The 17,914-nt window shown below is 46.9% G+C and overlaps 2 protein-coding genes across 4 annotated transcripts in view; one reads left to right on the plus strand and one right to left on the minus strand.

Moving 5' to 3' along the window:
• The first annotated feature begins 3,320 nt into the window (after positions 1–3,320).
• Positions 3,321–4,527, plus strand: LOC105912259 (DNA-binding protein inhibitor ID-1-like). Its single transcript, XM_012841199.2, has 2 exons — positions 3,321–3,798; positions 3,981–4,527. The coding sequence occupies exons 1-2, from the start codon at positions 3,448–3,450 to the stop codon at positions 4,014–4,016; spliced, it is 387 nt and encodes a 128-aa protein (XP_012696653.1). The 5' UTR covers positions 3,321–3,447; the 3' UTR covers positions 4,017–4,527.
• Positions 4,528–6,843: 2,316 nt separating this feature from the next.
• The window catches only part of ncoa3 (nuclear receptor coactivator 3), a 38,303-nt gene continuing 27,232 nt past the window's right edge, over positions 6,844–17,914 (minus strand). For all 3 annotated transcript variants that reach the window (XM_012841198.3, XM_031567395.2, XM_031567396.2), the window contains 16 exons: positions 17,311–17,397; positions 16,892–17,035; positions 16,585–16,732; positions 15,670–16,241; positions 14,230–15,407; positions 13,890–14,019; positions 13,413–13,574; positions 12,905–13,123; positions 12,592–12,709; positions 12,254–12,425; positions 11,562–11,966; positions 11,225–11,347; positions 10,448–10,700; positions 9,811–9,991; positions 9,428–9,650; positions 6,844–9,239 (listed from right to left, as the gene is read on the minus strand). In XM_012841198.3, coding sequence (XP_012696652.2) covers positions 9,228–9,239; positions 9,428–9,650; positions 9,811–9,991; positions 10,448–10,700; positions 11,225–11,347; positions 11,562–11,966; positions 12,254–12,425; positions 12,592–12,709; positions 12,905–13,123; positions 13,413–13,574; positions 13,890–14,019; positions 14,230–15,407; positions 15,670–16,241; positions 16,585–16,732; positions 16,892–17,035; positions 17,311–17,397 — 4,127 coding nt within the window. In that variant the 3' untranslated portion in view covers positions 6,844–9,227. The remainder of the gene's footprint in view (positions 9,240–9,427; positions 9,651–9,810; positions 9,992–10,447; positions 10,701–11,224; positions 11,348–11,561; positions 11,967–12,253; positions 12,426–12,591; positions 12,710–12,904; positions 13,124–13,412; positions 13,575–13,889; positions 14,020–14,229; positions 15,408–15,669; positions 16,242–16,584; positions 16,733–16,891; positions 17,036–17,310; positions 17,398–17,914) is intronic.

Below are 17,914 nucleotides of genomic sequence, written 5' to 3' on the forward strand. Positions count from 1 at the left end.
CCACACTTTTATCAGCGCTCTAAATCAAGCATTCTGATGAACAAACTAGTGAAACACATATGCATACACACACCACATATGCATTCACACACCACACTCCAGCATCCCACGAGTGTTTTGCCCAGACCCATAGCCCTGCTGGACACTGCCGGGTGCGGTCACTCTCAGCAGCGTCATCACAAACCATCAGGCCTCTAACACCGAGATCACACATCATCATCAGAGCAGCTCTCATTCCAACGCCTCAAACCACACACACACACACACCCACATACACACACACACTTACACAGACACACACGCACGTGAAGAGATCAGTCTAAACATCTCACACAGGGCACATGGTGGTCAGTCTGCCCTTAAGGTGAACTACTACTAAGCCAATCTAATGCAGTTAGCATCTAACATGACGAGCAAAAGAAAAAGCTTTATTTACAAAGTGCAGGTATGAGTAAGCACTACGGAGCAGCTGATGTAGAGGATGCGGTGTCTTACAGTATGTGCTGCTTGTATGTACATACTTGCATATGTGGTTTTGGCAATGTATACAATGTTTATATCAGAGACAAGTCAGACAAGAGAAGAAAAAGATCAAATGTATTATCCTTTCTGGAAATGAATAATTTCATCTGCATCCAAATTCCTTTGTATTTCTGCCAAACAGCAAACAAACACACTTGTGAGCTTAATCTACACATTGACATCCCTAAGCCTCTCAGCACCCGGCTGCCTGCTTAGTGACCCACGGGAGACAGCCTTGAGGGACAGGCATGGCTGGAATGTTCTTTTCCAACAAAACCCCTAAGATCTAAACCAACTTTTCCTGCTGCCTGTTTCCTGTCCAGGCTTTTGTGGATCTATTTTCTGATGTGATAAAGAGAGGGCGTGACTGGCTTCCCTGTTTCCCTCCTCCACATGGACAGGCAGTTAGGGAGAGAGAGGGTTGCATGGGGAAAAAAAGTTGCAGTGCTGGCCCAGTCGACTTATAAAAACAATGTTGAGGTGCATGAAGGCGATGCAGAGGCAGGCTTCCTTCTCAACTTTTTGCCCAATGTTGAGAACAAGGCAATTTTCACTTGTGCCTGCATTTCTCTGCGCAGAAATAAACAACATTGTGGGGGAGATGAAGAGGGAGGGAGGAATGGAGAAACAAAGCAGACATTTCAAGTAGAGTAACTTTTTAAGCTCTGTTAATGACCAGTTACACGGGTGGAGCATGCTGTGGGTGTGTGTGGGGCGAGGGGGGGGGGGGGGGGGGGGGGGGTTATAAGGGGGTCTTCTGCATCTAATATGTTTCACATTTCTTTCCTTATTCCCACATCTCTTTCTCTTCTTCCCCCTTTCTCTCTCTCTTTCTGTCTTTCACTCTCTCTCTCTCTCTCTCTCTCTCTCATTTTGCCTTGATGTGCTGTAAACAAGCTTAAAAGAGCCCAGCTGTGTGGCGTTATTGTTGGTGTCAGTAGGAAGTGCTGATAGCTTTTGCAGCTGAACAAAAGCTGGATGAGTGAGCTGAGGGGAGCTCCAGACTCACTGGCTCCAGCCTAGATTCTCTCCCACAAGCCTTGCCTCCATTGTTCTGCCCCCCGACCCCTCTGCCGCCTCCCCTGCCCTCCCTAAACTCTGTCAGCTGCGACCCTGCTGGACGCTAGCCGCCTGCAGCAGCACTGCTAAGCTCCACTGGCTGCCAATGCAATGGGCTATCCTGCTTTTTGGAGTATCCCACAGTTTACACTGATGCATTGTGCATGCAAAAATATATTGTTTGTGTGTGTGCATTTCAGAATTCAGGACACTGCAGAATTACTGCAGAATTATGTAGTGCATGTTATAAATAGTTGTTGATAATAGTTACAACGACAAATTACATGATAATGGTCTTTTTTGTAATTGGATAAAATAAAATAAAATACAAATAATTTGCAAAGACTGTAAAAAAAATTACTAGGCTACTACTTTTTTGCCATTTTATTTTTTTATCATTTAAAATACTGCCCAAAAATATATAGGCTACAGTGTAACGGAATGTAAGTCCTTAGAACCTCTGGAACGCAGGGAGGGGGAAAAAAGTTTCGGAGGAATTGGCATTTGCAAATTAAGTCTACATCCACTCCCGTCTTTCCGGAGGGAAACTGTCTTTTCCCCCCCTCTATGAAAAGAATCTGCTCAGGCAAAGTGGCGACAATGGCCGTTTGCAGGTGCGCGGCTCGGTAATCTCATCAGAGGGAGTAAAGTGATAAATGAATAATGATCACGACGGTCGGTTTGTTCTCAGGGTCTGCGCTGTGCAGGTGAGCGGGGGGAGGCGAGCCTGTTGTTTGTAGTTGCTATGGGGACCGCCCGCGCGGCGCCAGGCTGACAGGCGTCAGGGCTGGGATGAATGGGTGACGTCACGGGGCTGGCGCCTGACAGTCTGCTCTGGTTTGTTTGGACAATCTGGGGAAGATTCAGAGCAGCGCTATGCAATATCAGCGTGTGTGCACTCAAGGCGAAACACACACACGGAGACCATGTGAAAGAATTTCGTGAGACCACAGGGACTCCCTTTTTACCGACAGAAAAAAAGTAGTTAAAGCAACAGAAAGAAAGCTTGCCTATTTCACTTTAAGAAAGTCAGCCAGAACAAAATGTGAATTGTTATTACTCTCAAACAATATTTACGTTCTTGTACATTTATAACTGTTGCGCTTAAGACATTTATATTAATGACGTTACTGTTTAAATCATGGCCAGTTTGAATATATCTAGCTAAATAAATATCTGTCTATTTCAAAATATGCAATACTTACTATTACGGTTTTAAACATATGAAGTAAGAACAAATAATAGGGTTAAACCAAACATCCCTTGGATAAATTAGAGATGAACACAAACATTTGTGCCTTGAAGAGAAAGTGGGCATATATCGAGGGAACAACTGATCAACAAATGCAGAGTACTTCTCAGAACTAAATGTCTTACATTGCATGGTAGTAGTGCAGGATAGCCTACTTTCAAAGGCAATAATTGCAGCCTATTCATCCTTATTAGCGGACCTCCCACCCCCGACCCCCGGGCACCCTCTACACCTGCAGAGTCCCCAAGCTACGGACAGCTGGATTTCCACACATCACCAGTAAGACACACATTTGTTTCCATTTGTAACACCATCCCCCTACAGATTATAAATTCGATAACCCGTTCCTTTCACCCATTGGTGGAGAGCGCGACTACAGGCTGGTCCTCCGCAGGCAATGCAGTCACCCATTGGTTAGAAAGTGCAAACACGAGTTGTTTGGCCACGCCCCAATGCCCCGGTGCTGAATATATTCTGAGTGTGCGCATGGTAGTCCTGTACAGAGCTGTCAATACAGCGTATTTGGACACTATCCTTACGGACTAAAACCTGCGACCGTGCTGGTTGAACAACCATCTCTGAACTTGGTCATCACCAAAACTACTACAGCCAAAATGAAAGTTGTCGGACCTACCTGCGCGTTGAACAACAGCGAGGACGTTGTCCGTTGCCTGTCTGATCAAAGCCTCACCATAACCAAATGCAAGATTCCGCTGTTGGACGAGCAGATGTCTGCCTTTCTGCAAGACATGAACAACTGCTACAGCAAGCTTAAGGAACTCGTACCGACGCTGCCTCCTAATAAGAAGGCCAGCAAGGTGGAGATCCTCCAGCACGTCATTGACTACATCTGGGACCTGCAGATCGAACTGGACGAGCCGGGCAAGACTCGCCAGGCGGGGAGCAACATGCCACGCACTCCCCTGACCACCCTCAATGCTGAACTTGCCAGCATCTCTGTTGAGGTGAATGTTTGCCTATAATCTAGAATGCCTGACGACCCTCGAGCATCTTGTTAAATGCAGTTGATGCTTTGCTATGTAACGACTTTGACTATTGTTGTCATGCTATCTGAAATAGTAGCCTTCAGCATGGTATGTTATGTGACTTGACACTGACCTGTGTTTCTTTTTTAATTATTTTGCAGAATGGATGCTCGGATGACAGAATCATGTGCCGTTAAAAGTCGAAGCGACCATTCCAACACCCAGCAGCAAAAGCTTTGAGAAGACCGAACAAGGATGCATAGAGTGATGATGCTTGATCACTTCGATCGACCTTGAACTGAGTAGGGAAATCCACAGATTCCCGCGTTAGAGTAAGAACTGTATTGCCTGTGACCCAGGAACGACTAGAGGACCAAGTTGATGCGGCCCGAGTATCTACAGAAGCCTGAGTAGCCTACAGGGAACAAATCATTAGATTGCTGTGTACAGCCGTGGGATCCATGGCACTCAGTACGTCTGTCTCCCAGCTCTCCTCCTTCTATTGGGCCTCCCACAGTAGTTACTCGTTTTAGCTTATAAACGTAAAAATTATTAGTAGGCCTACGTTATTTTGTTGAAGAGGTCAATTTCTCAGATTACTGAGCGAAATTATGTATTGTATATTACAATGACATAAAATGTGAACGTCATATTGTGTTTTCTACAATGTACCTAAAATGTGTTTTTATTAAAACAAAATTATTGTGACTCCTTGACTGACTGGTATTATTTGTCATGTAGGCTATCAGTGTGCACTAATGTCAAGGGCTCAATGTGAGTACGTGCACATATGGTAAACAACGTCATTACATGGAGAATACTTCAAAATAAGTATGGGCATCCTCTTCCTAAAATATATACTTGATTATATGTATTCACTGACCAAACACAATGCATCTTTGAACTGACCAAATACAATCCATCCGACTTTCAGTCAACAAATCACACATAATGCTATTGGCCAACACAGGATGTTCCACTGCAGAATAGGCCATGAGGCGAGCCAGAGATCATCAAAATCAACAGGCCAAGGCAATGTTTGGGTGTGAATGTGGATCTATTAAAGGTGGAAATGTGGCTATGGATATTTAATTTCGGTAATGGGTGAATGCAAAAATAATTAAGCCACATGAATAAACTAATGCTAGCCATAAAACATAATCTATAACGGTAGCGCCTTTAGGAATCATCATATAGGCAAGCTGTGTTTTACCCCCGGCAGCGCAATAGTTAACCCGGCGTAAGTAAATGCAGTCTGTTGTAAGATTTATTCTCTCTCCCTAGTGCAATGTTTTCCCCGTTTCCCTGCGGTGCGGTTCTCGCAGCTGCAGCCCTCGCACAGTGAGGCACGGCTAGTGTGTGATTGTGTTTGTGTGATAGCTTTGTGCCAAGGGCAGGGAAGGGCGCCGGGGCCCAGACTGAGCGGCGCCGCGGCACACCTGGGGAAGTTCAGGTTAAATAGCTGCACATTCCTCGGCACACAGCTGATTGAAACATTAACAAACAGTAATCCGCGAGCCAGGCTGCAGATGGGCCGGGAACGCAGCCAAGAGAGTCTCTCTCTCTCTCCCTCTCTCTCTGTAGCAGTCCTGCATACTACAACCTTGTGTTAAATAAAAAACTTTTTCCTCCATTTATATTAAGAGCCACCGGCTTGCCTCCAAATACAAGCCCACGTTGTTTACTTCATTCTAAATAGGGTCTGTCTTTTTCGATGGAAACGAAAATAAAGGACTTTATGACCAATTTTCTGTTGGCAGACTATTTGTACAATCGCACCGTTTCAAACATTTGTCACCGTTATAACGGGCATATACTTTCAACTTTAATCAAAATAGGCATTAACTTCCCAAAGCATTTGTGAATAATTTGTTGTAAAGATAATTTAATTGATGTTTAACCTAGAGCATAAACGTGATAACACAGGGTTAGCAATAGCCTACTTTGAGCAGGTACCGTTTTTATAAAAACAACAACAATAACATATGCTGTTGTTGAGGTTTTAGTTGTAGTTTGCAGGCCTAGTGTCTATAGCGACAATAACAATGCTTAATGCAGAATCACTTCTTAATTCTTTCACTAGCCTACCTTACCCAAAGCCTATATAAAGCAGTAAAGCCGCCAGTCTTTGGGATGCCGAAAATTGTCACTAACAAATGTTGAATTAAAATATTAGCTGATTACCATAAATCCAACAGTTTAAAACATTATGAATTCTATAACTTTCGTCAATTAATGTTAATAGACCAGCTCCTCCTAATGTTGTTAATCTTCTCTTATGGGTCCCTCTAGTGGAATTTCCCAGAATATACTGTCAATTTCAGACCCTGATGTAGATTATTGTGTGTGCATTTTCTATACACAGCTCACAAAATATAGTGTATTGCACAGTAAACATTATGTGTAACCCAAAACATGATAATTAAATCTTGGGTTCTACGTATGTCTCAAAGTTCAAGGCTACATCATTTACTTATTGATTTATAGATACGACAGCTCCCTCTAGTGGTAAAAAGCACATGAATCTTAGCGGTCATTGTTCGAAAACACTCTAGTCATACAGTCTATAAACACAAGACAAGAGTATTGATAATTTACAAGTCTGATGAAGTAGATTGGTGTCTGCAGTTGTGTGAATATGACAAACAAATACTCAGCGATGAACTCTTCCTTGTAGGGTAAATATTGAACTGTATTCTTAAATCATGTGTTCCTCTCATGGTTGTGCCATAGACACATCCCCTCTAGTTATTAACTGCACAAATATGACAAACCAACCAGCACTGAGCAAGGTGTGGGCATCTGATTAATTTAATCAGTTCGGATAGTCTTCGCATTTGTCCCATTTGTCCCAATGCATTTCGGTCATGCGTCCAGCTCCAACTGTTTCTAAGGCACAAGCGCCTTACTACGTGGATGAATATTACATGGATACTATATGGCTCTGTTCTCTGTGGCCGTAGAAGGGTGGTTGGTGTTGTGTTTGTGTAGATGGAACAGTGCAAAGAGAGACACTCTACTAACCACGCTTAAATAGAAATTTGTATTTACATCAATATGAACATCAAGAGACAGAAAAAAAGGGCATTGTAATTCAGGTCATGTAAAATGACGGCATATTTTCTCATTGTTCTACTTAAGTTAAAGAACACCTTCTTTCCAGAATGACGGTAAAAACTGTAGAGAAAGTGTGTGTGTGTGGGATCCGGATTCCTCATTGTAAAATATACTTCATCATAGTCATTCAAGCCATTAAGATAGACAAAAAAAAAATGTTTCCTGAAAGAAGAAAACCACAAAAGATCTGAGTAAATAACTGATATGTTTTAAGAGTCCCCCCCTCCCATTCTGTTCTCCTCACACTCAACTGAGCTTTTAAAATGGTAAAAACCTTTGTAAGATGTCCCATTGCAACCACACTCTGCTCATAGTTGAGCCACTGGCCACACAGTTACAAGAATATGCAAACCATAAATGGTACAAAATCATAAAATGAAAGCAATATATTCATCAGATATGTACCCTAACACTCGTGCGCACACAAGCACCTAGATACAAATTACAGTCAATGTCAAACATTTTCAAAGCACTGAAAAAATATCTTTGGATTGCGCATGGTTTTCTTGCAGGTAGATTCTTACAAAGACTCATCAGCCAAAAATTAAAAAAAATAAAAAATAGTATATAGCTATATTTCATCATCAGTAAGAACTAATTAGAATGATGAGGATGAGGGTGAGTGTGAGAGAAAGAGAGAATCTCATATTGTTTCAGCTTATACGGGTAGTCTTCCATACTGGTACAGTAACTGAAGGAAAAACAAACAAACAAACAAACAAACTTCCCAGTTGAGGAACCCCCAAACAAATAAGTGGCTCTGAACTGTAGACGACAGACAGACAGACGGACAAAGACTGTGCGTCCAGCCTCGTGTCCGTCTCTAGCACTGTGGTGTTCCTGTGAGGACTAGGAAGAAGGAGGGGGGGGGGGATTACTTCCCCAGACAGGTACAAAGTTTATTAGAGTCACGAGCCATGAAAACAGGCAAAGAACTCAAAGCTTGGGTATTGCCCCAAAGGCTATACAAACCTGCAGCACCATGTACACCCACACACACACACACACACACACGCACGCACACGCACGCACGCACGCACGCACGCACGCACAGGCATAGAGTTATGTAGACACACCAACACCCAAACTTGTATACACACCCACACATGTTTGCTACGAAGCGTTCATATAGTGGGATATTGGCCTCTATTACGTCCCCACCTTAAAAAATGTCCTCAGCACTAGCTCATCATATAGCCATCATCAGCCTAAGAAGAGAGGACACACTTAAATGTACATAAAAGAAAAGTGCCTTTTCTAAAAGGAGAAAAAAAAAAAAAAAAAAAAAAAAACATGGCTGTGACCACACTGAAAATGAGGATATACTGGGAAAAGACAGCATTTGAATCCATCCCACTCTCTCTCCGCCAAGTAAGAATGAAAATAAATCCAAAACCCCAAAACAGCATTGACCTAAGATTAACAGAGGGGGGGTTTACAAAGCCCTATTATCTGTGCAAAAATGAAAGAAAAAAAAATAACATTGTGTATGATACATTTGTAGCTTGCTTGTAACTTAGGAGGAGAGATATGACAAACATTGGATGTATAATACTGCAGTACCTTTCTGCCTTGAGTCCATGATGCTTTGCTTACAGTTTCATTCTAAGACAGGATTTTTATTGCTTGCATCTGCATAATATTGAATAACCTGTGCTTACAGATCCCAATGGTTAATTTAAGATGAGGCTCGACAGAGAGAGAGAGAGAGATAGTGAAAGAGGGAGAGAGAGAGAGAGAGAGAGAGAGGAGAGAGAGAGAGAGCTGAATGTCCTAAAAACCTGGCACTACACACCAAATCCTCCTGTAAGGCTAGGAAAGAAAACAAGGACTAAGAAATATTGCAACAATTCTTTTACAAACCAGCCTGGCGGTAAATGTCCGATAAAGTGCAACCACAGCCAGTTGTACCATGACCCATGACCCATGACCCAAGGACACGTCCAGAGTGAAGGTTGACCACCACCCCACTGTCAGTTTGCCGAATACTGCATGCCAATCCGTCAGCTTTGTGGTGCATCGCACTCCAGCAGTCTTCCGAATGGGGTAACACTGCTTCCCATGAGTGAAGCAAATGCACACAGGTGTGTGTGTGTGTTCATGGTACTGTTTCTCACATAGAACTGTGAAAGAAAGGATTGCAAATGCTTCCCTTGCAACCGCTGGTCATGAAACAGACCCAGAGCTTGGACGCTTGGAGGCAACAGGCCCTTATGAGGGATGGGCACTGCACTCTCCACAGGCCTGGCATGGGGCGGGGGTGGGATGCCCTGTTGGTGGCCATCACAACTTCAGCAGTATTTCTGTAAAGGACAAATGAGATGGGCCATTGAACAGAGAGCAATAGGACATATCTAAAACTAGACGTATATCAATCTGGGGCAGAAACACACTTTGTATGCAGATACACAAACACACGCACACACACATTCCCCAATATAAACAAATGCATAAACACACACTCTGACACACACACTTTGTCTCTTCCTACCTGCTCAGGGCCCATTGGCATACGGCCCATGCCCATCGAGCTCATCCCCATCTGCCCTGGCATCTGCCCTGGCATCTGCCCTGGCATCTGCCCCTGCATTTGGCCCATCTGCGGCGGGCCGCCTGCACCGGTGGCCTGGCCCTGCATGGCTCCATTCATCATCATGCCTCCATACTGCCCCCCGGTGTCGGTCTGCTGGAACTGCTGCTGTTGAGGGTATGAGCTAAAACCAGAGTAGAGAACAGTCACTCATTGTTGCTTTATCAATTTCGATTCTTTTCAAAGTTATGGTCACATCACTGAAACCCACAAAATTAATTAAATTAATTCATTAACAAATATATGCACACACACAAATGCAAAGGTTGCTGATTTTGACATACTTGTTCATGGGCATGCCTCCCTGTCCCCAGCCCTTCATGTCAGCTGACTGGTACATGGGACCGCCTTGTGGGTGCTGTTGCATCATGGGATTCTGAGGTCCGGCCATACGTGCTGACATCATACTGTTCGTAGGGCTGCCACCAGTCCCCACAAATGAGGGATCGCCCTGCTGGCTCATACCTACACACAGAGTACAGACAAACACTGTTTCAGTCGAAGGAAGAAACAAGCAATGAACTAAACGCTGTAAAGACAGATGAAGAGTGCGACAGAGACAGAAATAATACATGGAGGAGGGAAGGAGAGACAGAAAGTAAGAGATGGAGTAAGGATGAGATGGAGTAAGGATGAGGTGGAGTAAGGATGGAGAGAGTGCAAGTGAAATGGAAGAAAGAAAAGTGCATCCAGGTCCACTCCTTGAAAGATCGCTGACATGTCCTGCACTGCAAGGCACCACAAGGTTCTCCATCGGTTTCTTTTCAAAGTTCATTAAAAGAACCTTTAAGGGCTGTGTGGGCCCACAAACGAAATCTGAGGCACCCTTAACAGTGTATGAGGAGAATAAGAGAATAGTCTCTGACAGGACAAGAGAGACATGAGAATGCATGAGGGAAGAATCTACACCCAGGTCCTCACCATAGTTCCCTCCGTAGGGGAAGGGCTGCTGGCCTGGTTGGCTCATGGGAGGCCCGGCCATGGGGTTGTCCATGCCGGCAGGTGCGGTAACGTTGGGCGGGGGGCTGAAGCCTGCGGCCGGTCCTCCCTGCTGCTGCTGCTGCTGCTGCTGTTGCTGCTGTTGCATGAGCATCAGCATCCTCTGCCTGCGCATCTGGAGAGTGACCATCTCCCGATTACGCTGGGCCAACATCTGAGCGTTCAGGAAGCCAGGCTAATGGGAGAGAGAGAGAGAGAGAGAGAGAGAGAGAGAAAGAGAAAGAGAGAGAAAGAGAAAGAGAGAGAAAGAGAGAGAAAGAGAGAAAGACACAGAGAGAGAGAGAGAAAGAGACAGAGAGAGAGAAAAAGAGACAGAGAGAGAGAGAGAAAGAGACAGAGAGAGAGAAAGAGAGAGAGAGAAAGAGGAAAAATAGGTTTCCAATTACTTCACAGAATGTTTAAGTCATTTCACAATAAGGTCAGGCTGTGATTTAAAACATTCAGAGGAATCCTAGTGACACTAGTGACATTGCCGACAACAGCCTCAGCAACGTGCTTAAGTCACAGGGTTCACAGAGCTCACAGTGTGGAGATAACTTGCTGAGAATTTGGTGTGTTGAAAACAAAGGCGCACAAGCCTAGCTTTATTCATTAGACCCATTCCTTAAGATGTCTTCAGAGTTATTTTGCCACGGTGTCTAAATCAGTCATGAATTGGTAAAGGGCACGTGAGCGTGTTACAGGCTGTGTCTTTCGTACCTGTGCGCTCATTCCTGGCTGCATTCCTGGCTGCATGCCGGGCTGCATGCCGGGCCTCAGCGCTGGGTTGGCTCCAGGGCCTTCCATCTTCATGGCCATGGCCTGTCTGCTCTGGTTCATGAACTGGAGCAGATAGGATAGGAGGGGACAATGTCAGCATCTCAGAGATCTCCTCCAGACGGGCAGAGATGTTTTTAAGCACCGCATCAACCCTTTTAGCCTGTGTGACTGTGTGAATGTCAGTAGAACTGTAGTGTGTATGTGTGTGTGTGTGTGTGTGTGTGTGTGTGTGTGTACATGTATTTCTATGTGACCCTGTGTGCTAAGGCTGCCATACCTGCACTCCTTGTAGCCTCTGCTGCAGCTGCATGCGGAGGGGCTTGGTGGCGCTCATCATGCGGGGGTGCATCATGCCGGCCCGCGGGTGACCTGCCATGGCTCCCATAGGGCCCATCCCGGGGAACCCGCCCTGCTGGCCGACCTGGTTCATCATGGGGTTGAAGCCCGCACCAGACTGACCCGGTATGGGACCACTGCCACCGCCGCCGCCGCCAGGCCCGTAGCCACCCTGCATGCCCCCCATAGCGGACGGAGGTCCTGGGTAGCCCTGGCTGTAAATGGGCTTGGCGTCCATCCCCATAGGGGGGTCTGGGCCTGAGAAGGGCTCGGAGGGATGGGCCTGCCGCCGCTGCTGCTGCAGCTGTTGCTGCAGCTGCTGCCGCTGCTGCTGCCGCTCTGTGCCCTGTGACGGAAAGGGGAGAGGAGTTACATCATGTAGCTCTACCATTGTTTTAATGGGGGAGAGGTTCTTTTGAGGGCCTTCCTGGCCTACAGACTAAACCTACTGTTATTGTTGGGCTCTAAAATATAAGATATAAGAGTTGATGATGAATAAGAATGAAAAATACTACCAAACCAAAAATAATACCAAAGCGCTCCCTGAAAGCTGCCATGGGAAGGTAAATTGAGAAGTCAAGAAGATCTCTGAATAGAGGACGTTGCCACAGTGAGTGTTCCATGTTCTCCTACCTGGCTGACCAGGTCAGGGATGCCTAGTGCGCGGTCGATCTCCTCGAGTGCGATGACGTCAGCGTTGTTAAGCAGCGAGTCCAGCTGGTCCAGTAGAGCTCGCTCGTCGCTCTGGCCCTCGCTGGTGGACGGGGGCACTAGCAGCTCATCCAGAGGATTACGAAACTGTTGCCTATACGTGACACAGGGATGGACACTTTACCAAAACGTCTGACAGTAGTACCCCGAATAAATAATCTAGTATGGTTTTAAGATGTTTCTGTAAGCATCGCACATCTAAAGCACCAGGCACACATGATAAGGCCCTGGAGCTGGCAGAGGTGATTGGTGAGGCTTACCTGCTGTGATTACTCTGTGGTCCGTCCATCCCCATGCCTCTGTCAGGCCAGGAGGGCGACTGGGTAGGAGGGCCCTGTCCTCTGTAGGCATTCATACCCATGTGTACATCACTGGGACCTGCGCAAGAACACAAATACACAGTCATTTAGAAGGGACATATATCTGCATGATGACTAAACAACATCACAAAATACATGGCACCTTTATGTCAACCCTCGCCAAATCAAATTCATATCCAAAAACATGATATTGCATTTAATGTGTATCATTGCCTCATCATGTCCCCAGAGTCCCAAGAACCCCCCTCTTTACCCATATCCATGAGCTGCTGCTGTAGCATGGAGCGGGTGGCTGGTAGGCTGTTGGACCTGTTCACCATGGGTCCTCCCATCATCCCTTTAGGGTTGTGCCCCATGCCTGGGTGCCCAGCTGGGCCGATGGGACTGGCACTTGACCTAGACATGCCCCAGTCACCTGGGCCCATCATGTTGGGCGGCTGCTGGGGCATTCCCATGCCCCTGTTCATGCCACCTAAAAGAGACACAGAAAGGAGGTCTCAAGGACAGCACTCAGTTTTATGTACCAACAATAATACAATAGGTTCAGACTAGTTTTTGAGACCACAACTGTAGAAAGATAATCAAATATGTCATAGTTAACTAAGGATCTGATCAGCAAGACTCATAAAAAATGGACAATGACATTACTTTTCGTAACATTTAAGATGTGTGATATCAGGCATTTTCTCCCTCTGCCTCATTATATAGAAGATGCAGACATACGGCTGCAGGTGACATCAGTGTCCAGCAGGGGGACTCACCCATGCTCAGTGCACTGTCTGCACTCTCCTGTTTGATCAGGCCAGGACAGGGGGCGCTCCTGCGGCCTGTTCCCCCAATGCCAACTGGGGGCTTGCTGTCCACAGACATCGCCCTCTGGAAGGGCGTCCGCTGCCCTGGGACCCCACACACACGGTCCCTGTCTGGAAGACACACACATACAGAGGGAGATTTTTTTAGAAGACCCAATACTCCTGCGCATCTATGACCGAACATCTTATACACTACATAGAACCAGAAGTCACAGCATAATTTCTTAAAAGTGATTAACACACAAGGGCATAAATCTGTTAAGGGAAAAATAGGCAGGCTAAGGACTAGTTTTACTAACTTCACAAGCACCACTCCAATCAGAGACTATTTAGGCCATAGTGTGGCTTAGCAATAAAACTCTTATAGGCTGAGAGTTCCAGTTCTAGTAACTGGACCGTGGGTGTTTACATCTACTCGGTGGTTACCATGGGCACTGTTGTTAGGTCCGTTGCCCTGCTTGTTGGTTCCCTCTGCTCCTCCTGCGTTGCCATGATCCCTGAACATCCCTCCAGCAGAGTTGCGGAAGCCTCCAAGGATAGACTCCAGGCTGTCCAGCTAAGAGAGACGAGAATAAAAATGCATTGGTAAATCGATTCTTAACAAATCAAATCAGTCAATAAAACAAATGTAATGTTTAATCTAACAACAGGAATTCAGATCTGTGGCTAAAAACACTGTAATACATCCCTGAATGTAATCTAGATTAAATCAAACAATTTACAAGTAAAGAAAAAGGGGCTTATTGTTTTTTTTGTTTTTGTTTACCTCATCTGGTTGCTCCACCTTGACTTTGCCCTCCATGCCAGTGGTGTTGGTGGAGGAGATCCCAGCTCCTGGGCCTGAACCTCCCCCACCCTCCAGCTCCTCGAGTTTGGGCTTGCTGTCTGTGGCCCCCAGCGGATCTTTGGAGTCGTCTTTGTTGAGGAGGTAGTGGAGGAGCGCGTGAGTCTTCTCCTTCTTGGGGCTGTGCTGCTCCTGCTTCACCTCCCCCCCTGCGGACGCCCCTCCTCCTCTTTGGGCCTCGGCTGCCGCCGCTGCTGCTGCTGCCGCCGCCGCCGCCTCCTGGCCCAGGGGGACTTTGCCCGTGGCCTCGGCGGTGATGCGGGCCACCTCATCCGGGGTGTTCCCGTTCTGCAGCAGCTTGTGGAGGATCCGGTGCTTCTCCTGCAGGGAGTGGGTCGAGTGGTGGCCCAGACCGCCCAGCCCCCCCGTAGACGAGACGCCCCCGGAGCCCTGGTGGGGACACTGCATGTTGCCGGCAGAGGAAGACGACGACGTCGAGGAGACGCCTGTCGAGGTTGGGCTGGTCATGCCCACCTGCTCCTTAGCATCCATGCCCATAGGTGTGGAAGCTCGGCCGGACTGAGATGGGGCAGCGCTTCCAGGACCTCCAGGACCTCCAGGACCACCCATCCCTCCACCACCTCCTCCTCCTCCTGCTCCTCCTGCTGCTCCCAAACTCAGGTCATCAGCTGGGGAGGTGAGGAGCTGGAGGAGCTTCTTGTGGTTCTTGTTGTCGGGGACCCTGCGGTTGGGCTCTGGTCCGCCACCACCACCGCTCTCTTTGCAGGACTGATGACCTTCGGCCTTCACGGTGCCCTCTGGTGGCGAAGTGTGCTGATGCCCCGGCTGGTCAGCCGCATTGCCGCAGTGTAAGGCAGCAGCCGGGCTCTTGGAATCAGAGTGTGGAGCCGGCTTACAAGGCCCGTTCTGGCTCAGGTTCTGGTTGGGGTTCTGAGAGTGGGCCTGGCTGTGCTGCTGGCTGGGGTTGACGCTGGGGGAGGAGTCGGGCTTGAGGGCCGGGGAGGACAGCGTGGAGGGCAGGGAGGAGCCCACGCCCTCGCTGATGGCCTGCAGGGCGTTGAGAGAGCTGCTGGAGAAGCTGCCGCCTCCTGAGCCTCCACCTGAGCCGCCACTGACTGAGCCCATAGGGGAGTGCAGCCCTAGAGAGGGGGGAAGATACCGTCAAAGTGCTGCGGTGAAAGCGCTATAATAACTTAATATATGTGGCTGAATTTGTTGCCATGCCTTTTTCTTAACATCAATACGTACAAGAAAACAATATAGCTCATTTTCATTGATTTCTTTTCCAGTGATGAACCAAGCGAAACAATAACAGGACACTGAAGGGGTATATGAAGAGCACTGAGGGAATCGATTGTTTAGAAGACCTGGACACAGCATATGCTAAAGAAGACGACTTACCTCCAGGTGAGAAAGGACTGGCACCCATTTTGGGACTACCCCTGACCCGTGGGGAGCCGATTATGTTCTGCTGTGGTGTATTCATGCCAGGACTGCCATGCAAGGGGCTCGTCATGCCCATCCCATAATTGCCACCATGGAACGGGGGCTGCATGCCGGGGTGGTGATTCATCTGACTCCCTGAATTCATCTGACTCATGGGGTTCATCTGTCCCATCTGGTTCATTTGATTCATCTGATTCATTTGATTCATTGAATTCATGTGGTTCATCTGATTCATCGAGTTCATCTGGTTCATCTGGTTCATTGGATTCATCTGGTTCCCATGACCCATTGAATTCATCTGGTTCATTTGATTCATCTGGTTCATGTGATTCCCACGGTTTCCCCCACTGTACACGGGTCCACCTCTGGGTCCCACGTGCCTCTGCTCGTTCATCCCATAGCCCCTGTGAGGACCCATACCCATCGATCCATTGGGCATCATATTCATTTGGGCATTTGGGTGGGCATTCCCCATGCCTTGGGGCCTCATTACACCTCCCTGGTTGGGCCGATACCCGTTCTGCTCCCTGTATCAGGAAAACAAAAAAGAATAAAAAAGGATCAGTTCAGAATTTTTAAAATGTGAATACAAGTGGCATTAAGAGGCTGTGTGAAATAATTGGGATATCAATAATGAAATCTACTAAGCTAAACCAAGTCAAGGGTGGTGAACACCACCACTGAAGACATACCACTCTGAGTTTGACCACCGATCAGACACATGTGTTGAGGCACCATCGTACCCGAATATCACATATAAATGATATCACTCAGAACACTTAGCTTGTTAAAAAGTCCCGAGAGATGTATGATTAAGACAAAAACACTGCTGCAAAACCACTCCTCTAGAGACTAGTCATAGGGTCTCACCTCTGCAACAGGTGTGTAGACAGGAAGGTGGGTTGCTCATTGGTGCCATGGTTACGGCACAGTTCGCTCCTGGTCTGAGCGGTGACGGGTGTGCCGTCAGAGAGGGAGAAGTGGTACGGGGTCGTCTCAGCCCTGCCATGGAGGAAGGCTGAAGGGAGAGAAGACCAGGAAGAAAAAAAAAAAAAAACACAAAAAAAAAAAAAAAAAAAACATTAAGTACTTTATCAAATAGCAAAACATTGTGTCCACAGTTGGGTAACCCAAGGCGAGTCAGAGAGTAAATATGTGAACGTTTCCGATGGCTTACCCTCCTGGTAATGACGCTTGTAGGACCAGGGCTGGCCCTCGCTGCGGTGGAGAAACATCTGCATGCAGCGCCGCACCAGGTCCTCCCAGCCAGGACGCATGGTGCTGTGGAGGGAAGCCTGGTCCACAATCTCTATCAGTTTACCTGTCACACACACACACACACACACACACACACACACACACACACACACACACACACACACACACAAAGAAAAAGAAAAAGGGAGGAAGTCAGTTATTAGTGCCCTCGTGTTCTCTGGTTCGTATCAAGTTCAGATCCCTTCGTTAAGTGGTCCAGTAATCATAGCCTTCTGGTTAATAGGTGCTGTAGCCATGGCTACATTAGCGCTGCCTGCTATCATTATGGCTGGCGCTGATGACGCCGTTAAACTCAAAGCTACCAAGGTAACCGCTCACCTGACAGCTCATGACGAGTACTGAACCGCTCAGTCCACTCCACAGCGGCGACGCGGCGAGCAACGCAGATCATACACGACTGCAGGTCTGTCGCACAAAAACACACATACACAGGACTTATTAAAATATTAAAAAAAACAGAATGCGAGACAATGCATTTCCATTAAATATTCCTCTACACTCTTAACCTTATTTACATGGGCCCCAGCTTTATAAGCCTAAGAGACTATAATGGTCTTTATATGCCCAGAAAACTAATATAGCAGACAGACAGGTCAGGACGAAGCTCTGTGATTAAATACGTGACTGAAAAAGCATGGCTGACTGAATGGCTGGATGTAATATGAGCATGACCGCAATGGAGAGAAAATGTGAACATGTAAGTTTGAGTGCTTTCACACGCGCCTGACTGAATGCATGCCACAGTGAGGAGGTGAAACATGTGACAGACAGACAATCAATGAATGAATGACTCTGTGAATGACTGAGTGAGTATGTGCGTGTGCAAGCAGATTTCTTACTGACGCAAGAGAGAAGATGCATGACTCAATACCAGTCAATAAGATAGAGACACACACACACACACACACACACGAGTCAGTGG

The sequence above is a fragment of the Clupea harengus genome, chromosome 5 (genome assembly GCF_900700415.2).
Source record: "Clupea harengus chromosome 5, Ch_v2.0.2, whole genome shotgun sequence".
Classification (NCBI taxonomy): domain Eukaryota; kingdom Metazoa; phylum Chordata; class Actinopteri; order Clupeiformes; family Clupeidae; genus Clupea; species Clupea harengus.